The sequence below is a fragment of the Heterodontus francisci genome, unplaced genomic scaffold (assembly GCF_036365525.1).
Source record: "Heterodontus francisci isolate sHetFra1 unplaced genomic scaffold, sHetFra1.hap1 HAP1_SCAFFOLD_2168, whole genome shotgun sequence".
NCBI lineage: Eukaryota > Metazoa > Chordata > Chondrichthyes > Heterodontiformes > Heterodontidae > Heterodontus > Heterodontus francisci.
Genome location: NW_027142239.1, coordinates 5,096 through 29,190, shown reverse-complemented (window position 1 = coordinate 29,190; position 24,095 = coordinate 5,096). Strand labels below are relative to the sequence as shown.

Below are 24,095 nucleotides of genomic sequence, written 5' to 3'. Positions count from 1 at the left end.
GGGAAAGATACAAAAAACTCTCCCAGAAATACTAAAGAACCAAGGAACTAACGAGAAAGTGAAACTGCAAGAAATTAGTATTAGTAAAAAAGTAGTACTGGAGGAATCAATGGGACTGAAAGCTGACAAATCCCCTGCACCTGATGATCAGAGTGTTGAAAGAGGCGGCTGTAGAGATAGTGGATGCATTGGTGATGATCTTCCAAAATTCTATAGATTCTGGAGCAGTTCCTGAAGATTGGAAGGTAGCAAATGTAACCCCACTGTTTAAGAAAGGAGAGAGAGAAAAAACAGGGAACTACAGACCTGTTAGCCTGACATCAGTAATAGGGGAAATGCTGGAATCTATCAGAAAGGATGTGATAACTGACACTTAGAAAACAATGGTAGGATTGGGCAAAGTCAACATGGATTTATGAAAGGGAAATCATGTTTGACAAACCTGTTAAGAGTTTTTTGAGGATGTAACTAGTGGAATAGATAGGGGGAACCTGTGAATGTGGTGTGTTTGGATTTTCAGAAGGCTTTCGATAAGGTGCTGCACAAAAGGTTAGTAAGCGAAATTAGAGCACGTGGGACTGCAGATATTACACTGGCATAGATTGAGAATTGGTTATCGGACAGAAAACAGAGAGTAGGAATAAATGAGTCCTTCTCAGTTGGCAGGCTGTGACTAGTGGTGTACTGCAAGAATCAGTGCTTGGGCCCCATTTATTCACAATCTGTATCAATGATTTGGATGTGGGGACCAAATGTAATATTTCCAAGATTGCTGATGACATAAAACTAGGTGGGAATGTGAGTTGTGAGGAGGATGCAAAGAGGCTTCAAGGGGATTTAGACAGGCTGAGTGAGTGAGCAAGAACATGGCAGATGGAATATAATGTGAAAAAATGTGAAGTTATCCACTTTGGTAGGAAAAACAGAAATGCAGAGTATTTCTTAAATGATGAGAAATTGGGAAGTGTTGATGTCGAAAGGGACCTGGGTCCTTGTTCATAAGTCACTGAAAGCTAACATGCAGGTGCAGCAAGCAATTAGGAAGGCAAATGGTATATTGACCTTTATTTCAAGAGGATTTGAGTACAGGAATAAAGAAGTCTTTCTGCAATTGTATAGAGGCTTGGTTGACCGCACCTGGAATATTGAGTACAGTTTTGGTCTCCTTACCTAAGGAAGGATATACTTACCATAGAGGGAGTGCAACGAAGATTCACCAGACTGATTCCTGGAATGGCAGGATTGTCCTATGAGGAGAGATTGAGAAGACTGGGCCTGTATTCTCTAGACTTTAGAAGAATGAGAAGTGATTTCATTGAAGCATACAAAATTCTTACAGGGCTCAACAGGGTTGATGCAGGAAGGATGTTTCCCCTGGCTGGGGAGTCTAGAACCAGGGGATACAGTCTCAGAATAAGGGACAGGACATTTAGGACTGAGATGAGGAGGAATTTCTTCACTCGGAGGATGGTGAATCTTTGAAATTCTATGCCCGAGAGGGCTGTGGAAGCTCAGTCTTTGAGTATGTTCAAGTCAGAGATGGATATATTTCTACATATTAAAGATACCAAGGGATATGGAGATAGTGCGGATAAATGGCGCTGATGTAGAAGATCAGCCAATATCTTGTTGAATGGCATAGCAGCCTCGAGGGACCGGATGGCGTACTCCTCTCCTATTTCCTATATTCCTATGTATCCAATGAGGATTGAAAGATTCTCTGTCTCTGCTATTGCTATCTTTACTTTTTTCAGTAACTGAGGATGCATTCCATTCAGACTAGGTGACTTACCAACTTTCAGTAATGCTAATCTTTTTAGTATGTCATCTGTATTACTATCCCTGTCCATAACTTCCTTCTTCTCTATTAGTGTAACCTTCACATCATCCATTCCCTTTATGAAGTCAGATACAAACTATTCATTTAATACTTGAACCATTTGTTCTGCCTCTATGAAGATTTCCCTTTGGGTTCTTAATAGACCCAGTATTAACTTTTTCAATTCTCCCTTGTACTTTCTATAATCTTCCTGGTTATTAACTGAATCTTACTCCTGATATTTGTATTAAACCTCCTTTTTCTGTTTTATTTTTACACTTAGTTCCTTTGTCATCCACAGCACATCAGCTTTCAATGTTCTATCTTTTCCTTTCAAAGGAATATGCTTAGTTTGTACCTGAACTATGTTCCCTGAATGTCTTCCATTGCTCTGTTACTGTTTTGACCTGCAATCGTCTTTTCCAATCTCCTTGACTCACTGCAATTAGCTCTTACACATTTGAGCAATTTACCTTAGATGTTTTCTGGCCTCTTTCCAAATTTACTCGAAACTGTATTATCCTGTGGTCACTGTTAACAAGATGATCTCCTACTGAACCACACTCTACTTGCCCTACTTCATTTCTACGAGCCAGAGCCAACTCTGCTTCCTTCCGTGTTGAACTTGAATCATATTGAGCTGGATTTCCAATCAAGGATAGGGAACCAGAAATGGGGGCTCGTTCCAGGTCCTGACCCTGCACGGCATCCCAGTAGGATTTTCAAGTCCTCAGCCAATTAAAGGACAGGGAGCGGGTTCGCTGTCCAATCAGGGATGGCAGGCGGGCTCCTGAAACTGCAGGGCCAATGGGAAGCCCTCCAGCACTCAGTCACTGGTAGCTTCACCAGCTGAGGTGGGAGTTACTGATCTGAAGAAGGAGACTGTGAGGGACAAGTGAAGGTAAGTTTATTGTTATATTTTAAAAAGCCGCAGCTGCCTGGCCATGATCCTGGAGGGGCAACACCTCCAGGGGACAGGCAGCGGTCACAACTGTGGCGCAGCGGCCCTTATGGGTCCAGGGGGGTTGGGTCCCTGAGAACGGAGCCTTGCTCCGCAATTAACATTTAGGCTGTGTTTACTGACAACGCAACCACTAGGTGGCACAGTACTGGCACATGCACAAATGCAGCCTCATCCACTGAAGCGTTGCTGTGTGCGACATCTCAGGCAGCTGCCAGTAATAAAAATGGCGCTGCTCAATTTGTCACAAAAGAAAGAATTAAAACCAAACCCCCTCAATGGCTGCGATCCCTCTATCTCACTCACAACAGTACCCCGCTCCCTCCTGCCATTGCTGCTCCCTCCCGCACCCGTCTGCCCGCTCCCCACCTCTTCCCCTCAGCTGCTTACTCCCCGCATCGCCCCATCACCCCTCGGCCGCTTGCTCCCTGCCTCCTCCCCTCGGCTGCTCGCTCCCCACCTCCTCCCCTCAGCTGCTTACTCCCCGTGTCGTTCCGTCACCCTTCGGCCACTCGCTGCCCGCCTCGCCGCTTCAGCCACTCACTCCCCATGTCGCCCAATCACCTCTTCGCTGCTTGCTGCCCACCCGGAGAAGCGGCGGAGGTGAGGCAGTGGCAGGAAGACAGCAGCCGAGGTGGGATGGAGCAGTGAGTAGTCAGGAGCAGGAAATTGAAAGTGACGATTGAAGCAGGGATGGCAGGAGGGAACGGGGTACTGTTAGGAGTAATGAAGGTGGTGATCGGGGCTATCGAGGGGTGAGCACGTCATTGCGTGGTGCCATCAGCACGCGCATGCATACATTCATAATGGCAAGCTGGCGAATGTTCACACGCACTGATGATGTCCACGATCGCTCTGCGCTTGCTCTGCATTGTCAGGAGTCATTCCGTAACATTTATTGGCCTCAGTTGGCTGCCCACTACTTGCCGGCGGGCAGCTGATCTGACCCCAAGCCGCCTGATTCAAAATGGCTTAGGGTTGGGATTGTGGCGGCAAACCTGCACAGAGACCTGCAGCGCCAAACAGCGTGCCTACCCGCCTCCGATCCTGATCCCGAACTGTTTTAAAAAACCAGCCCATTGATTGAGAAAGTTCTCCGGTACATATAACAGAAATTCCTCTCCTTCCTTACCCTTAGCACCTTGTTTTTCCTAGTCTATATTAGGGTAATTAAAATCGCTTAATATCACTACTCCATTTTTGTTACATGCCATTGAAATTTACCAACAAATTTCCTCACCTGTCTCCTCACTATTTGATGCTCTCTAAAAACTGCCAGCAATATTCAATGTTTCAATGTTCCTCAACTCAGGCCTAATAGATTCAGTCCTCGGACCATCTAATATATTCCTTTCTGTTTAGAACTGTAACATTATCCTTAATCACTATTGCCACACCTCCTCCTCCTTCTCTATCATTCCGAATACTTATGAACCAGGAATATTAAACCCCCTCTGTTAGTGCAACCATCTCATAATCCCATGTGACAAGTTATGCCTGTAGCTCCCCAACATTATTAGTTACACTATGAACATCGAAGTGTGCACAATTTAATATCTCCTTTGTCACTTTTGCTATTTTCCTCAAACTGGTCCCTGGACGTTTTGGGACAGTTCTAATTTTACTGTTTATAACTCTCTGTCCTCCAATCTTATTTCTGCTCCTCGCTGCTATTTACTGCTTCCTCTCCCCCATCAAATTAGTTTAAATACAGACATATAGTTAAAGAACAAGTTGCTAGAGCTTAAGGATACTGCCCAACAGTTCCAGGTAGATGGCACAGGTATGCCTGCCACAATGTGTTGTCTTCCAGTCCGATACATGTTTACCACTGGCCAATGCCAAGCTATCAGACAAGCTTATAGCTCTTTCATTGCTTCCCATGCATGCTCACATTCCTACAGGATACATATTCAAGCAGCAAATTACATCATAAAAGAATTTCACACACCAAATCATTGTAACACAGCCTCGTAATATGATGTATGGTCACTGCAGGTTGGATACATGCCTGATGTTCCTGTACAAGGCCATGCAGATTCGTCTCATTCCCAAAAGCACATTCTGACACCAGCAGCCTGTCAACCACAGTGGCGCAGTGGTTAGCACCGCAGCCTCACAGCTCCAGCGACCCGGGTTCGATTCTGGGTACTGCCTGTGTGGAGTTTGCAAGTTCTCCCTGTGTCTGCGTGGGTTTCCTCCGGGTGCTCCGGTTTCCTCCCACATGCCAAAGACTTGCAGGTTGATAGGTAAATTGGCCATTAGCAATTGCCCCTAGTATAAGTAGGTGGTAGGGAAATATAGGGACAGGTGGGGATGTGGTAGGAATATGGTATTAGTGTAGTATGAATGGGTGGTTGATGGTCGGCACAGACTCGGTGGGCCGAAGGGCCTGTTTCAGTGCTGTATCTCTAAAAAAACTTTAAAAAAATTCACTTCCCCTTCCCAATGGGAAGCACTTAGAGGGAGCATTAGCCCATGTTGTACAATGTATATTGTCAAGGGGAAACCTGGCTAAGAAAGAGTAATGGCCAGTTCTGATAAAAAGTTATTTGACCTGAAGCATTGGCCAGGATTTTCTCAGAAGGGTGTAAGTCCCGATGTTGGGATCATATGTGGGTCCTGAGGCTGCATCGGCAGGCATCAGGACCACAGCGGCAATCTCCCCAGAGACGGCCTCTTGATTGGCTGCTGCCAGGCTTGCCATCCATTTAAGGATGACGAGTGAGAATTCCACGCTGTTGGCGCAATCAGAGGGCCAGCAGCTCAGAAGCGCCACCAAGAGAGTTGGACGCTGCTGAAGCAGCAAGGATAATGAGAGGGTGTCTCCATCTTTTGGCACCCACGCAGGGGAGAAAGGCACTTAATTTATCTGCCAGGGCCAAGTAGGCAAGCCCTAATGTTTGGAGGGGGAGCCACTCCAGTCGTGCTGTCAGGGCCACAAGGAGGGCCATTACCACCAGGGACCCCGTCCTGGGCCTTGGAGCCTCCAGCTCCAATGAAGTTTCCCAGCGGCAGGACTGTTTTGGAGAACACTCCCAATGCTGCTGCTGGGTATTTTACCGCCAACCATCCCCACCCCGTCCATCCTGCCTCTTAGCCCCTCACCTAGGGGACAGGTAAAATCTCACTTGTTAACTCTCTTTCTCTCTCTACAGGTGGTGCTTGTCTTGCTGTTTTCTGTTTTGTTTTCTGATTATCAACTTGCTTCCCAGGGGTAAAAGGGGTGTAAGACATTGGCTGTGCTTCACAGAAACCACTCAATGTTCAATTCCATTGATGTTAAAGGAGATGAAAAACAATTTCTCTAAAAGGGCCAGGCCAGTTTTACACCTGGGCGTCAAGCTGAAAACCTACCTCACAGTATTTTAGGTAAATGACTCGCAGTAATCCTGTGGTTTTTTGTTCTACCAAGTGCCCGGACATGTTGGAAATCGTCTGGAAGCGAAGTTGAACAAACCCGCTTTAGTCCACTGGCTGTGCATGAAGAGGAGCAGTCGTTACTTCACACTGTGGCTCAACCTGAACATGTTCCTGCCTATTGGAATTGACTGCTGGATAGATAATATCAGGTAGTGCAGTCTCACCATAACACTGCTAGTCTGGACTTTCGAACCCTGTCTTTTCATTGTGTAGTCTTTCAGGCCAGAATTTACTTGTAAACTGCAGCATTTAGAGATTTTCCTGTGCACAGAATTCCGAACAAGTTTCTGACATCTGGGAATGGTCACTGTGAATTTTTAAATTCTGTTTAAAAGCTGTGAGAGTAAATTGTTCTGTTAATGGGAGAGTACTCAGTCAGTACTGAATTTTAATACTGTGGATTCTTATGGATTGGCATTGACAGGTGGCAGTGGTTTCATCAATGGGCACTCTCAGTGCTGCCATGGATCAACCAACAGGAGACTCTTCTAGCTGGACTGGAAACTCCCATGCGTTCCTACTCCCTCTTTTTCTTTCTCTTATACCTGCTTTTTTGTCTTTTTTCTTAAGTGAGTGAGCTATACAGGGACGTAGGGGCATCAGAGATTCATTCCACTGGCAGTCCCTTCATTAGTGGCTGGAGTCCAATTGCTGCTGGAACCTCAGCAGGAAGCCGAGACAGACAAGTAAACAGGATTGCCGCTAATTGTAAGACAGCATTACTGTGGCCAATGGAAGAATCTCCAAGGAAATTCTCACCATTTATCTCACACTTCATTTCCCCCAGCCTTACCAGCTTTTCATTCGCTTTAGTGAGCATCTTTCAACCACTGAGACATCATTTCAAGACAGCTATAAAAAGCAGTTTTCTACTAAAAATCAAAATTATAATTCTTTTTACAAATTTTCTCTGCTGATATTAATGTAAGAGTTTTTCTTCTTATGAATGTCACAAAAAGGCTCCTTTATGTTTCTCATTAAGAACTGTATGGAAAGGTGCTTTTCACTTTCTTGATGGTGTTTCCCAGTTCCCCAAAGTCTCCCTCAGCTTCTCACCTCCCTTAGCTGATTAAATGGGCTTCTCAGTTGTGCCAAAGCCTTCCTGATGCCAGCTGCTGGTAGCATGGGCTTGGAACCTCTCCCTTCCTCCTATGGACAAGAACTTGAGTTCAACTTAGCTGCTGCACAGCGGCAAAGCTGAGACTGGACTTCACCCGAACAGGAATTAAACAGAACTCCCATCTCACACATGCAGTCCCTCGTGTTAAACAGAAATAGAGGAGATGAGAACAGAGCTGTGAAAACCTTGGACACAGAGAAATAGCTTTTCAACTTACTGCCCGGGATTAGAGCTGGTGTTATGGATCAGGTGCCCATATAGAAACCACCCAATTTTCAATCCCATCATTGCCTGTTTTATACCCAGGTGACAACTTGAAAACCTACCCCAGTGCAAACCCAGGGCACACAAAGAGGTAGATAGGTCACTTCTGTCGAGGATCGCCTGCAGTGTGTTTTGAAGTGTTAATGTTTCATTTTTTTTATTAGCATTTAACACAATTGAATCTTTCTTAGACTTGTTTACAACCGAACAACAAAGAGAACTTCCAATTCTCCTGGAGTGGAGACCCGTGTTCCTGGTTTTGGGAAGACCTACTCTGTGGAATATCTGGATCCATTGGAAGTAGCAGGTTTGGTTGGGAAAGCTGGAAAATGCTGTATTCTTTTAAAACTTTCCTCCTGTGATTAATGTGCCTTGAATTCTGCAGTACTGGAGTTATGCAGTGTGCTGTGGAATAACGGATCCACTGTAAAAAAAAAGACTTGCATTTATATGGCACCTTTCATAAGCTCAGGACGTACCAAAGCACTTTACAACCAATAAAGCGCTCTTTAAAATGTAGGCACTGTTGTAATGTAGGAAACGCAGTAGCCATTTTGTGCACAGCAAGCTCCCACAAACAGTAATGTGACGATGAGGTGAGGTGAGAGTGACTGGCCTTGACATCAGGGCAGCATTTGACCGAGTATGGCATCAAAACTAAATAGCAAAACTGGAGTCAATGGGAATTAGGGGGAAATCTCTCCACTGGTTGGAGTCGTACCTCGCACAAAGGAAGATGGTTGTGGTTGTTGGAGGTCAATCATCTCAGTCCCAGGACATCACTGCAGGAGATCCTCAGGGTAGTGTCCTAGGCACAACCATCTTCAGCTGCTTCATCAATGACCTTCCTTCAATCATAAGGTCAGAAGTGGGGATGTTCGCTGATGATTGCACAATGCTCAGCACCATTCGTGACTCCTCAGATACTGAAACAGTCCATGTAGAAATGCAACAAGACCTGGACAATATCCAGGCTTGGGCTGATAAGTGGCAAGTAACATTTGCACCACACAAGTGCCAGGCAATGACCATCTTCAACAAGAGAGAATCTAACCATCTCCCCTTGACATTCAATGGCATTACCATCACTGAATCCCCCACTATCAACATCCTGGGGGTTACCATTGACGAGAAACTGAACTGGAGTAGCCATATAAATACCATGGCTACATGAACAGGTCAGAGGCTAGGAATTTTGCGGCAAGTAACTCACCTTCTGACTCCCCAAAACCTGTCCACCATCTACAAGGTACAAGTTAGGAATGGAATGGAATACTCTCCACTTGCCTGGATGAGTGCAGCTCCAACAACACTCAAGACATTCAACACCATCCAGGACAAAGCAGCCCACTTGATTGGCACCCCATCCAACACTTCAAACATTCACTCTCTCCACCACCGACGCACAGTGGCGGCACTGTGTACCATCTCTGAGATGCACTGCAGCAACACACCAACGCTTCTTCGACAGAATCTTCCAAACCCGCGACCTCTACCACCTAGAAGGACAAGGGCAGTAGTTACATGGGAACACCACCACCTACAAGTTCCCCTCCAAGCCACACACCATCCTGACTTGGAACTATATCGCTGTTCCTTCACTGTCGCTGGGTCAAAATCAGGGAAATCCCTTCCTAACAGCACTGTGGGTGTACCTACACCCCAAGAATTGCAGTGGTTGTTGAAGGCAACTCACCACCACCTTCTCCAGGCCAATTAAGGATGGGCAATAAATGCTGGCCTAGCCAATGGCACACACATCCCATGAATGAATTTTAAAAATGACCAGATAATCTGTTAAAACTTGTTAGTTCTGCTTTATTTGTTTAAACCAGACTTTTCTACTTCTTATCTCACTCCAAAGTCAGATTTCTGCTTTCACAGGGTCAGCACTTACTGTTGTGACCATCATTCCATCCCCTTCCTTATATGTAAGTTTTTCTCCACCCCTCTAACATTCAATATGCTGCACTCATCCTAATCCTGTATTAGATAAAAGTGCACCTACAGAACGGTCTCTTTACCATCCTGTACCTGATGCAAGCATAGTATTTGTACATACAAAAACAAGAAATGCTGGAATCACTCAGCAGGTCTGGCAGCATCTGTGGAAAGAGAAGCAGAGTTAACGTTTCGGGTTAGTGACCCTTCTTCGGAAGGGTCACTAACCCGAAACGTTAACTCTGCTTTTCTTTCCACAGATGCTGCCAGACCTGCTGAGTGATTCCAGCATTTCTTGTTTTTGTTTCAGATTTCCAGCATCCGCAGTATTTTGCTTTTATTTTAGTATTTGTACATGTCCCTTGGCAAATTCCCCTCTAATCGTGACTTTATTGTATCATATAACTTATCTCTTCAGAACATAGTAACAGGAGTCGGCCATTCAGACTTGTTCCATCATTCAATTAGACCATTGCTGATTTGTCTTTAGAGTCCATTCATCTGTTTTGGTTCCCTATCCCGTAATACCCTTACATAACAAATATTTATCAATCTCAGGTTTGAAATTTTCAATTGACCCAGCCTCAATAGCTTACATTGTAATATACAATGCCAGTTTTATGCCCGCGGTGGGTGGGGTAGGAGGGAGGGGTGTTGAGGGGTAGGGTCAGGTTCAATATCTATCTCACCATTTAATAAGCAGGTATTTGTCAGCCATGTTGGATGATTCACTGTGTACAGAAACTGCTCTTTTGTTTTGATAGGATATTTGCACACATTTGTGCAGTTCATGGTAAACACGGGCTATATTCGTGATGAGACTGTGCGAGCAGCCCCTTATGACTGGAGAGTGGCTGCATGTGAGTATAGATAATGGACATCTCATCAAGCCTTTATAATTCCGACAATAATGCTAACCAGGTGAAAAATATTAATACTGAATTCTGAATGTAGAATTTAGTGGCAGCTCAGGAGGGGCCATTCAGCCCATTGTGCCTGTATTGGCTCGTTGAAACAGCTATCCAATTAGTTCCACTCCCCTACTCTTTGCCCATAGCCATGGAATTTTTCCTGTTCAAATATTTATCCAATTTCCTTTGGAAAGCAACTATTGAATCTGCTTTCCCCACCAATACCCAAAACACACCACACAAATCAGAAAGAACAACACAAAAAAAACACAAAAACCCCAACAAAAAAAAAGCAAACCAAAAAGATAACACAAAACCAACCACACCACCCTTTCAAGTAGTGCATTCCAGATTACAGAATCACAGAAATATTACAGCACAGAAGGAGGCCATTTGGCCCATTGTGTTCAAACTGGCTTTCCAAATGAGCAATTCACCTAATGCCATTCCCCCGCCTTCTCCCCGTAACCCTGCACATTCTTCCTTTTCAGATAACGGTCTAATTCCCTTTTGAAAGCCTTGATTAAACCTGCCTCCACCACACTCCTAGACAGTGCAATCCAGACCTTAACCACTCACTGTGTTAAAAAAAAGTTCTTCTCGTCCCACCTCTGGGTCTTTTGTCAATTATTTTAAACCTGTGTCCTCTGGCTACCAACTCTAATGGCGATGGAAACAGTTTCTTCTGCTATTAGGGCGGCACAGTGGCGCAGTGGTTAGCACCGCAGCCTCACAGTTCCAGGGACCCGGGTTCGATTCCGGGTACTGCCTGTGTGGAGTTTGCAAGTTCTCCCTGTGTCTGCGTGGGTTTTTCTCCGGGTGCTCCGGTTTCCTCCCACAAGCCAAAAGACTTGCAGGTTGATAGGTAAATTGGCCATTATAAATTGTCACTCGTATAGGTAGGTGGTAGGGAAATATAGGGACAGGTGGGGATGTTTGGTAGGGATATGGGATTAGTGTAGGATTAGTATAAATGGGTATTTGATGTTCGGCACAGACTCGGTGGGCCGAAGGGCCTGTTTCAGTGCTGTATCTCTAATCTAAATTATCAAAATAAAGCAACAAACAGCTTCCTTCCTCCTACTAGGTTCCAACTTTAAAAAAAATTGAAGTAAACCTTCTGTAATTGCTTTTATTTTCTTATCCTGTTCCTCTTTTTGTGATCTCTCCACAACAAACACCCCCATCACTCTATAATAAAAACAAGAAATGCTGGAAATACTCAGCAGGTCTGGTAACATCTGTGGTGAGAGAAGCAGAATTACCGTTTCAGTTCCATGACCTTTCATCAGAACTGAGTTCTGAAGGCAGGTCACTGACCTGAAACGTTAGTTCTGCTTCGCTCAGCACAGATGCTGCCAGACCTGCTGAGTATTTCCAGCATTTCTTGTTTTTATTTCCGATTTCCAGCATCTGCAGTTTTTTGCTTTTACTCCCATCACTATGCCAGTCTCCTGTTTTCAAGCCTCCTCTGATACCATTGCTATGAGAATTGTGTCAGAATGGAGTAGGATGACCCTTTCTCTGAGGAAGCACGCATCTGCTCCTGTCAACTATCTTTACAAAATAAGAAGTCAACCCAAATACAAAAAAGGAAAAACTGGTTTCTGCTCGTAAATTTTCTTTTGCTCAAATTACTGACGGGCCTCATGTAACCCCCTGGTCTGTATGTAGCAGTGGGAACTCACTGGGTGAAAAGCCATAGACATAAACTCCATCCCTGCCAAGCCCTCACACAGTACACTGTAGCGCTGGTGTGCAATGCTGTTTCTGATTGTAACACTTGGCACTTTCCTGTTTGACAGATGAGCAAGAAGAATATTTTGACAAACTGAAAAAAATGATTGAGGAAATGCACAGGGCTTATGGCAAACCTGTTTACCTGCTGGGCCACAGCATGGGAAATCTGTATATCTTGCACTTCCTAAAAGAGCAGCCCCAGGAATGGAAAGACAAATTCATTCATGGATTCATATCACTCGGAGCTCCGTGGGGGGGAACAGTTAAATCTCTCGCTGTGCTTACTTCAGGTACCAACCCTCTATGTACATTTATTCTCTTATTATTATCTCATGTACCTTCAGGAGCTGTAAATGAAGCTTTAAAACCTGACAACTTGTTTTCTATCATCATGTAGCTGGAAAGCATGTGGTAAAATTATGAAAATCATATGACATTTTTGAAGCAAAGACTTACATTTAGATTGCACCTTTCACAGTCTCAGGATGTCCCAAAGTGCTTCACAGCAAATTACCTACCTTTGAAGTGTAGTCACTGTTGCACTTTGGGAGACACAGCAGCCAATTTGTGCACCGCAAGTTCCCACAAACTTTGTATTTTTTATTTGTATTTCATTTTATTTTAATTTGTTTCATTATTACACTTTTTTTTAACCATGTGCCTGCCCACTGTGATTTTTTTTTCTTTTTTTTCATGTTTTTGCTTTTGGCTAGGGCTTTCATTATTCTGTCATTTAACACCCTCTCTGAACTAATGCTTTGTATTTCACCATACCATTAACACACTCTTTGCCCCATGACCTTGTTGTCAGTTATTCTCTGTGACCCTTTGTCCTATCCCATTTGTTCTCTTTTGCCTCACCCCTGCTTTATTTGCTTAAAACCTGTTACATTTCTAACCTTTGCCAGTTCTGATGAAAGGTCACTGACCTGAAATGTTAACTTTGCTTCTCTCTCCACAGATGCTGCCAGACCTGCTGAGTATTTCCAGCACTTTTTTGGTTTTATCCCACAAACAGCTCTGTAATAATGACCAGATAATCCATTTTAGTGATGTTGGTTGAGGGATAAATATTGGCCAGGATATTTGCATTATTTTTGTACTCTTCCGAATGCTAGCAAGCAAAATACAGGGTAGATTTTCAACTTGCCACCCAGGTGTTAAACTGGTTTTGCAGATTGGCCCCACGTTATGGAAATTGTCTGAGTCTCATTTTCTTTGACAATAACAAATATCGGACAGTTTCTATAATGGGCACCAGCCGTACACCAGTTTTACCCCTCACCCAGACCTGGGCAACAAATTGAAAATCTACCCTGGTGTCTTTCATGGCTTGAAATGAAAATGTTCCAAGTATGTTAAAAATGTGAGTCTGAATTTATGATTAGGCAGTTGTTTGAAGCTTGGCTTTCCCTTCCATCCCGATATCCCCTGTGATGGTTCTTGCCTTAGCAGAGTGCGTGCATGTGGGGATTAGCAGTTATCCCAGTTTCTTTTGTGTTGCTGATCATGGCATAGCATCCTCCTGCATTGCTTCAGATAGGCAGAAACTATTACGCATGCACAAATTACCACAAATTTGACAGGCTAATCTCACAAACCAAATTTATTCACAAAATCAGAATACAGAGAATACCAAAGTAGAAAGGACTAGGATTTATAAACAGTCAATCTCTCATCAATCTTTCTCTAGCAGTTAGAACAGACTCGTACAATGAGAGAAAGCGCGGAGGACTGGCCAAGAATGCTAACAGTCCAGTCTTCCCCTATCCCTGGATAACTTGTGTGAATAATCTCCCATGGGTAGGGAAATTCTTGTGCAATCTGTGAGTCGTGTGGAGCTCTTTTGATTGAACATCTTTCAGAATGCGGCAAGTATTAAACAATATGCAGGTAGACACTGCTCAGTTTTATTGATGGGGGAGAGGAAAACGAAAGGATGGAGGGGAGTCAGATTTTCAATTTGGTGCCCAGGAGTAAAACTGATATTGTAGATTGGCCATCAAAACATAGAATTCGCTCAATTTTCATTCCATTCAAAACAGAGAACAAAACAGTTTTCAAAGCGACTGTTTTTTGATATCTAGAACATTGTGTTTAACTAACTTTGAACTTGATCTTTCCCTTACTTACAGAGGACTCACCTCACGGTCCTTGAACTGGGCTGGGAACAGCACAAAAAAAAAAGGCTGTTTCATCCAACTCAATTAGAAACTTTCAACTTTCATGACTCAGTGAGATGGGTTTAAATCCTTTTATCTTTCAAGGGGTAATGACCATTTAAATAAATAGTGTTGGTTTCAAACAAATTAAGGTTTACTGTTGCTCTCACTGAAGGAACACTTCATCTGTTTCTGGATAAGAAAATTATAAAACTTTTTAAAAAGGATCCATTCATGATTATGCTGCACAGGGGAAATCCTCACCCCAGTTTTACTATCAGACATTGAAATAGCAGCTTCTAAGATCTGTGCTAAGGTGTTGAGATCGTAGAACAAAAGAAAGACTTGCATTTATCCAGCATCTTTCACTACCTCAAGACATCCCAAAACACTTTACAACCAATGAAGTACTTTTGAAATGTAATCATTATTACAATATCAGAAATGTGACAACTAAATTGCTCACAGCAAGCTCCCACAAACAGCAATGAAATAAATCTCCCAATCATCTGCTTTCAGTGATGCTGGTTGAGGGATAAATATTGGCTAGGAAACCAGGGAGAGCTCCCCTGTTTTTCTTTGAAATAGTGCTCTGGGGTCTTTTACACCCACCTGAGAAGACAGATGGGGACCTCTTATCCTCTTATTGAGACTGCACCACCAATAGTGTAGCATTGCACTCCTTTAGTACTATACTGAAGTGTCAGCCTAGCATTATGTACTCAAGTATGTGGAGTGGAATTTGAACCCACAACCTCTGACTCAGAGGCAGGAGTGCCACCAGATTGTGCATGGAAGCACACAGAATTGTGTAATTGATGCACTGAGGGACAGGAAAGCATTGGCGGATGGCAACAACAGGTGACTGGTATTTTGTGCAGAACAGGTTGTGGCCAATAGAGCACTGAGTGAGTTGGAGTTAATATGGTTGGAGCTCAGGAAGCCAATGAGGAGGTGTTGGATAGGATGGCCCGGATTTTATCCAGGCAATGGAGGTCTCGACCTCTGACAAAACGGTGAGAACCCCACGTTGTTCCTTCTGTGGGAGGCCCGCTGAATCAAGCACGAATCAGGCACTTAACTGGACAGTGGCGGGCCTTCCACAGGATCAAGGATCCCAGCAACAGAAGGCTCGCTATCTGAGAGCTGCCGACCAATCAGAGGCTGGCAACTGTTTAACTGAGCAGCGCCACTGCAGAGGCGATGGCTGCTGCCAGTGGAGCCCCCTCCCAAAGTCTAGGAGAGGCGCTGGACCCAGGCCACAGGTAGGTTAGGGCGGGAGGGGTCTCACGGGGTGGGGGTCATGGGGAGGTGGGCATACGGGTTCGGCAGCAAGGGCATGGTGGTGGTTCTCAGCGGGCCCCCCTTCCCTCATTCAGGCACTGTGCCTTTTAATGAGGGACAACCTCGCCCCCCAACGCTGGAGCCAGCAAACAACCAGCAAGGTTTTTCTTGCCATGCTCCCCATGTGGTGACAGGCCCACCCGCTGCTGGGCTAACTGCGGCAGCGGCAGGAAGAGGTCCTTAATTGGCCATCTAGGCCTTCCCGCCCAGACAATTTCATAGGAGTCCAATTACATGCTCTCCTCACCTCCAAACCCGTCACAGGGGAGAGCATAAAATTCCCCCCGTTGAGTCTGGAGGTGACAAAGGCATGGGTGAAGGGCTACAACAAAGCAGTGGGAGAGAGATTGAGGCAGAGACAGGCAATGTTTCAGAAGTGGAAATAGTTGATCTAGGAGATGGACTAGACATAGCGATTGAAACTCAGCCCAGCTTACACCAGAATTGGATGCCATTGGGTTGAGCTTGAGTGGGCTTCGAGGAACGGGATGGAACCGGGATTAGGACTTGGAGTTCTGGAGGAAGATGAACAGCTCTTGGCATAATTAACGTTGCAAGAAGTTCTGGCTTATCCACAACTTGATGCTGGACATGGAATCAAGGATGAAAGTGAGTGAGTAAAAGCTGAGTATCACCAGCACATATGTGACTGCCGACCCAATGCTTTTCCAAGGGGCAATGTATAGACAAGGAATAGGAAAGGTGCAGAATGGAACCTTGGGCCCTGGGGTTGACCATGTAGCCTCTGGAGAAGAGATTGCAAGGAATATACTGGGTGTTGCTGGAATGGGTAGGGGGCAGGAAGCATGACAGAACAGTGCATGAAAGTGGAGCATTAAGGACAGGAAAAGGGAGGATGTTCTGGTTGATCCCGTCCAAAGTAGCAGTGAGGCCTAGGACACCTAGTACACTGTGACCTGGGTCATGTGGAATTTCTTTGACTTTTAATCCGGGCATTTACGTAAATGACAATGAATATACAGCACAAAAACAGACCATTTGGCCCAAACAGTCTTTGCTGGTGTTTATACTGCACAAAAGTCTATTTTCTCTCATGTGCTCATCTAGTTTCCTTTTGAAATATCTAAACTACTTGCCTCAACCACTTCCTGTGGTAGCAAGTTCCACATTCTAACCATGCTTAAGTAAAGACATTTCTCCTTATTTCTATTGGACTTATTAGTAACAATCTTGTATTTATGGCCCCTAATTTTGGATTCTCCCACAAGTAGAAACGTTCTCTCCATATATACCTTGTCCAACCCATTCATAATTTTAAAGACCTCTATCAGGTCCTCTAAATCTTCTCTTTCCTAAAGAAAAAGTCCCAATCTGTTCAATCTTTCCCAATAGCTGTAATCTCTCAGTTCTGGAACGATCCTTGTAAATCTTTTTTTTTTACCAGTGCTTCTAGGTCCTTTTTTGATCACACAACAGACTTGTGAGCAAAGTTATAGCTTGTGGTATAAATGGGACAAGAGCGATATGGATGCAGAATTAGCTAAGTGACAGGAAACAAAGAGTAGTGGTCAATGGATGGGTTTCGGGCTGGAGGAAGGTTTGCAGTGGAATTTCCCATGAGTCAGTTTTGGGAGACCCTTGCTTTTCATGATATATATTAATGAGCTAGACCTTGGTGTACAGGGCATAATTTCAAAGTTTGCGGATGATATAAAACTTGGAAGCATTGTGAACTGTGAGGAGCTTAGTGTAGAACTTCAAAAGGATATAGTCAAGTTGGTGGGATAGGCAGACAGGTGGCAGATGAAGTTCAATGCATAGAAATGTGAAGTGATTCATTTTGGTAGGAAGAACGTGGAGAGACAATATAAAATAAAGGGCACAATTCTAAAGGGGGTGCAGGAGCAGAGGGACCTGGGTGTATATGTGCATAACTCATTGAAGGTGGCAGGACAGGTTGAGAGAGCAGTTAATAAAGCGTACAGTATCCTGGGCTTTATTAATAGGGGCATAGAATACAAGAGCAAGGAAGTTATGTTGAACTTGCATAAGACACTAGTTCGGCACCAGCTGGAGTATTGCGTCCAATTCTGGGCGCGCACTTTAGGAAGGATGCGAAGGCATTTGAGAGATGAGGAATTTCAGTTACAAAGATAGATTGGAGAAGTTAGGACAGTTTTCCTTGGAGAAGAGAAGGCTGAGAGGTGATTTGATAGAGGTATTCAAAATCATGAGATGTCTGGACAGAGTAGATAGAGAGAAACTGTTCCCACTCGTGAAAGGATCAAGAACGAGAGGGCACAGATTTAAAGTAATTGGTAAAAGAAGCAAAAGTAACATGAAGAAAAACTTTTTCACGCACCGAGTGGTTAAGGTCTGGAATGTGCTGCCTGAGAACGTGGTGGATGCAGGTTTAATTGAAGCATTCAAAAGGGAATCTGAAAAGTGCAGGGTTATGGAGAGAAGGTGGGGGAATGGCACTAAGTGAATCACTCATTCAGAGAGCTGGTGCAGACAAGATGGGCTGAATAGCCTCCTGCGCTGTAACAACTCTTTGATTCTGTTATTCTATGATTGTGTGGACATCAGGACTCTGCACTGTGCTCTAAGTGCAGCCTGACCATGATCCTATACAAGTTTAACATAACCTCACTACTTTTGAATACTAGACCCTAGAAATAAATTCCAGTGCTTTATTAGCATTTTAATTGCTTATCTCACCTGTATCCCTATATTCCTTTGCTCTTCTATCCCATTCGGCTTCTTATTTTCTAAAATAGCATGGGCCAGATGGAAGCCAGATTGAAAGAATTAGAACGGGGAGAGGGCGACTAGAAACCACAGGAAATGAAGACAAACACAATAACCATTTAACCATTGTCAGCTGGATATTGCTAGTATATATTTTAATAAATCAGTATAGATTTCTTGATTTGGGAAAAGCCAAAATGGTATAAACATAAATATTTATATATAAATGGAATATAGCTGTAGGAAGATTGTGGAGGTGAATAACTAAATAATAGCCTAATAGTTGCCAACTTGGCTCCAACTCTGAATTGTACCATTTAAAATGTTTAGAAGTGTTGCTACATGGTGCCTGCACTATGGAGTCATGTGTCGAGTTCAGACTGGTAATTCTCCATCTGAGGAGTGTGTGATGTCAGTTCAGCTACTTGAAGGCTAGTCCCAAAACAAGAGATGAATAACCTCACTCATCTGGACATAGCTTTCTGATCTTCTGACCTGAACATTCATTCACCAAGAATGTGCAATAAGATGTGAATTCCCTAAGCAGTCCAACATCATAAACATAAAAACTTAACGGGGAAGGGAAACAAATAGAGTGAAATACTTTCTACTGAAAAGGACTCTTCTCTCTCCCTACACCCCCCCCCCCCCCATTATAAAGTATTATTTATCATTAAAGAGAAGGGAGATTTCAAGTTTGTGCTTTTCTTTCTTCAATATTCAATTTCCAGGGGACAATTATGGCCTTGCTGTTGACCTGCTGAAGATACGGGAGCAACAACGAACAACGACAACCAACCCTTGGCTACTTCCTACCACACGGGCCTGGCCAACAGACCATGTCTTCGTCTCCACACCAACCTACAACTACACATACAATGACTACAGAAAGTTCTTCGCTGATATAGGATATGAAGATGGCTGGTTAAAGTGGCAAAACAGCAAAGGTCTTCTGTCTGACTTGCCTCCACCGGGGGTGAACATGTATTGCTTGTATGGAACAGGAATCCCAACACCAGTGACTTATATATATGATGAAGACTTTCCTTCCAGCCAGCCAATACAGATTGTCTACGGTGATGGTGACAACACTGTTGGTATAAAAAGCTTGTCTCTGTGCAGGAAATGGAAGGAGCAGCAAAAGCAGAAAGTTCATGTTATAGAATTTCCTGGCAAATGTCATTTTGACATCATTTATGACTTTCAAGCTTTAGAGGTCATTCAAGACATATTGTTGGGAAATTATTCGGAACAACAACTCAATTCCAGAAATTAGATGTGATCTTCTCCGTGATTGGGTGCCCCTGATTCAAACACCATAACATTAGACTTCCAACCCATGCCTTTAAATTGGAATGGGCTTCTCTGAGGGCGTTCAAACGCATCCATAGGCCTTTTTCATTGTAATACTGCATCCTTTGCAAGATTCACTGTCATCTTTGATTGTTTATATACAGGAATTTTCAATTTGAAAACCATAAATTACTGCTGACTATGCCTGGTTAAATGGGAGTTACACGAGGTCTGCTTTTATTTAAGAAAGCTAAGCCTAGAAATCTGCATCGAGGATATTAGCAAATGCTTAACAAGTTCATATGTATGTCCTCTGTAGGTTATCTTATATAGAGGCGTTGTCCCATTTAAAATAATACCTCAAGTTAACACCTCCTGAAAATTCCAGAGGAAGGCCACACAAGCAAGTTAAATAATGTTCATCTGATGATATCACCAATGGTAATTTAGAGAAAGCTTTAGAAAGTTACAGCATCAGTGAATGGGCGTCATTCACAGTAAGGCCATTTATTTAATTGTAATTTTCCTTTTAAATAGAAAAAGATTCCCAATCCTGATGAACATGGATGAGTTCACAGGCAGGCTTTGACTTGGCCATCAGAACTCAGCCGTTTTCTGGGTAAACATTGTCAGTTCTTAGACAAACCACTAGAGGACGCACTTTGAAAAAAACATCCTGTAGAGGGAGTGAGCTAGTGTCAGTCGTATATGGAAGAATTTGACATGTTTAAATGTGCAACATTGAAATGTTTTTAAATGTTTAATGCTGTAAATTAAACCTTTTAAAGAAAATATTTTAATTGTTATATGAAAGATTTAATCTGTAAAAATGAAGTTGCAGAAGCAGCAAGGAAGCTAATCTGGGCTATACCAGCTCATCCTGTCCCCATTCTAAATGCTGAAATGGGAGCAAACATTTGTCATTCAAAAGCGATGGAATTCCTTTATCATGGGTCCACATTGGAATTGAAAGTGAAATGTATTTTCTGTAGATGTTACATCATCTAAAATGAAAAGTATTGCACATGCTCATCATACCACAACTTCCACAGGTGTCACATCTCACTAACAATTCGGTTAGGTTTACCTTAGCGATGGGCAGGGACAGGTATATACCGCAGGGCAAGAATTGTAGCTGGGGGAAAGGAAATTATGACGCGATTAGGCAAGATTTAGGATGTGTAGGATGGGGAAGGAAACTGCAGGGGATGGGCACAAACGAAATGTGGAGCTTATTCAAGGAGCAGCTAATGCGTGTCCTTGATAAGTATGTACCTGTCAGGCAGGGAGGAAGTTGTCGAGCGAGGGAGCCGTGGTTTACTCAAGAAGTTGAAGCGCTTGTCAAGAGGAAGAGGGCGGCTTATGTTAGGATGAGACGTGAAGGCTCAGTTAGGGCGCTTGAGAGTTACAAGCTAGCCAGGAAGGATCTAAAGGGAGGGCTAAGAAGAGCAAGGAGAGGACACGAGAAGTCATTGGCGGATAGGATCAAAGAAAACCCTAAGGCTTTCTATAGGTATATCAGGAATAAACGAATGATAAGAGTTAGAACAGGGCCAATCAAGGATAGTAGTGGAAAGTTGTGTGCGGAATCAGAGGAGATAGGGGAAGCGTTAAATGAATATTTTTCGTCAGTATTTACAGTAGAGAAAGAAAATGTTGTCGAGGAGAATACTGAGATACAGACTACTAGGCTAGATGGGATTGAGGTTCACAAGGAGGAGGTGTTAGCAATTTTGGAAAGAGTGAAAATAGATAAGTCCCCTGGGCCAGATGGGATTTATCCTAGGATTCTCTGGGAAGCCAGGGAGGAGATTGCAGAGCCGTTGTTGTTGATCTTTAAGTCGTCATTGTCGACAGGAGTAGTGCCGGAGGACTGGAGGATAGCAAATGTTGTCCCCTTGTTCAAGAAGGGGAGTAGAGACAGCCCTGGTAATTATAGACCTGTGAGCCTTACTTCGGTTGTGGGTAAAATGTTGGAAAAGGTTATAAGAGACAGGATTTATAATCATCTTGAAAAGAATAAGTTCATTTGCGATAGTCAGCACGGTTTTGTGAAAGGTAGGTCGTGCCTCACAAACCTTATTGAGTTTTTCGAGAAGGTGACCAAACAGGTGGATGAGGGTAAAACCGTGGATGTGGTGTATATGGATTTCAGTAAGGCGTTTGATAAGGTTCCCCACGGTAGGCTATTGCAGAAAATACGGAAGTATGGGGTTGAAGGTGATTTAGAGCTTTGGATCAGAAATTGGCTAGCTGAAAGAAGACAGAGGGTGGTGGTTGATGGCAAATGTTCATCCTGGAGTTTAGTTACTAGTGGTGTACCGCAAGGTTCTGTTTTGGGGCCACTGCTGTTTGTCATTTTTATAAACGACCTGGATGAGGGTGTAGAAGGGTGGGTTAGTAAATTTGCGGATGACACGAAGGTCGGTGGAGTTGTGGATAGTGTCGAAGGGTGTTGTAGGGTACAGAGGGACATAGATAGGCTGCAGAGCTGGGCTGAGAGATGGCAAATGGAGTTTAATGCGGAGAAGTGTGAGGTGATTCACTTTGGAAGGAGTAACAGCAATGCAGAGTACTGGGCTAATGGGAAGATTCTTGGTAGTGTAGATGAGCAGAGAGATCTTGGTATCCAGGTCCATAAATCCCTGAAAGTTGCTACCCAGGTTAATAGGGCTGTTAAGAAGGCATATGGTGTGTTAGCCTTTATTAGTAGGGGGATCGAGTTTCAGAGCCACGGGGTCATGATGCAGCTGTACAAAACTCTGGTGAGGCCGCACCTGGAGTATTGCGTGCAGTTCTGGTCACCGCATTATAGGAAGGATGTGGAAGCTTTGGAAAGGGTGCAGAGGAGATTTACTAGGATGTTGCCTGGTATGGAAGGAAGGTCTTACGAGGAAAGGCTGAGAGACTTGGGGTTGTTTTCGTTAGAGAGAAGGAGGAGGAGAGGTGACTTAATAGAGACATATAAGATAATCAGAGGGTTAGATAGGATGGATAGTGAGAGTCTTTTTCCTCGGACGAGGATGGCAAACACGAGGGGACATAGCTTTAAGTTGAGGGGTGAAAGATATAGGACAGATGTCAGAGGTAGTTTCTTTACGCAGAGAGTAGTAGGGGCGTGGAACGCCCTGCCTGCAACAGTAGTAGACTCGCCAACTTTAAGGGCATTTAAGTGGTCATTGGATAGACATATGGATGAAAATGGAATAGTGTAGGTCAGATGATCGGCGCAACATCGAGGGCCGAAGGGCCTGTACTGCGCTGTAATATTCTAATTCTAAAAAATTCTAATTCTAATTCTAATTCTAAAGTTAAAAGAAAAACATGCAATGGGTTAAAAACTGACCTCTGGCCTCTGACACTTGGGGCTGGATTTTATGGCATTGGCATGGGTCACAGCGGTCGTGCTGTTTCCGTTAATCATGTTAGGCAGCTCGGCGGCCGACCAATTAAGGATCACGAAGTGAGGGAGCCATCCAATCTGGGGACGAGGCGGGAACGGAGGCCGCGAGGTCAGTGTCTGCTGATGCTGCAGCAGATGCTGGCGCCATTTGTAAAGGGCAGTCAGCCCCGCATTTGCTCCTGCATGAACAAAGCAGTCCTTCCTGTTCCTGTCACCTTGATTAGAACTGCCACTGCTGCCTGGAGACAGTTGACTGCCATTGCCTTGGTGTAACTTGCACTGCTGCCCGGAGGCGCTCTGCTGCAGCTGCCTCAATCAGCCTGCTGCTACTGCTCCCCTCATTCAGGACTCAAAGGTACAAAGGAGCTCTCTGGGAAGCAACACACACAATGGCAGAAGGAAAACCCTGGGTGGCCGAACAGTTCAGCGATGTTTCCCTGCAGGTTCTCCTCTAGGCTGCAAGGGCAAGGCAGGAGGTCCTCTTTCCAAGGGATGGGAGGAGAAGGTTCCACCTGACTAAGCAAGTCTGGATGGAGATTACAGGGAGGTCGGCAGCTGTAAGGCTATATGAAGAACCTTGATCCAGTGTTTGAAGCACATCAATGACTTAATTTGATCCACCAAGGTGAGTATTCCATGTCTCATTTCCCTTTGGGGCTTGCATGTAGTATTGCAAGAGGGTTGGCTTGGTGCTGAGGGAGTGATATATTCCATTGAGGAAGAAAGACTCTACCAGAAGGATACACCATCTGTGACTAACTAAGGAAGTTAAGAGCGGTGTCAAATTGAAAGAAAAGGTGTACAATGCTGTGAAGATTAATGGTAGGCCAGAGATTGGGAAAATTTTAGAAACCAGCAAAGAATGACTAAAAGAAAAAGAGGAAGAAACTGGAATATGAGAGAAAACTAACAAGAAATATAAAAACGGACAGTGAAAGCTTCTACAAATATATAAAAAAGAAAAAGAGTAACTAAAGTAAGCATTGGTCCTTGAGAGGGTGA

The 24,095-nt window shown here is 43.9% G+C and overlaps 1 protein-coding gene across 1 annotated transcript; it reads left to right on the top strand.

Moving 5' to 3' along the window:
* Positions 1–5,679: 5,679 nt before the first annotated feature.
* On the top strand, positions 5,680–20,484 carry LOC137366793 (phosphatidylcholine-sterol acyltransferase-like). The gene is made up of 7 exons (XM_068028422.1): positions 5,680–5,834; positions 5,939–5,997; positions 6,196–6,352; positions 7,779–7,894; positions 10,293–10,388; positions 12,245–12,469; positions 19,129–20,484. Exons 1-7 carry the CDS (start codon positions 5,680–5,682, stop codon positions 19,671–19,673), a joined length of 1,353 nt encoding a protein of 450 aa, XP_067884523.1. The 3' UTR covers positions 19,674–20,484.
* The last annotated feature ends 3,611 nt before the right edge of the window (positions 20,485–24,095 follow it).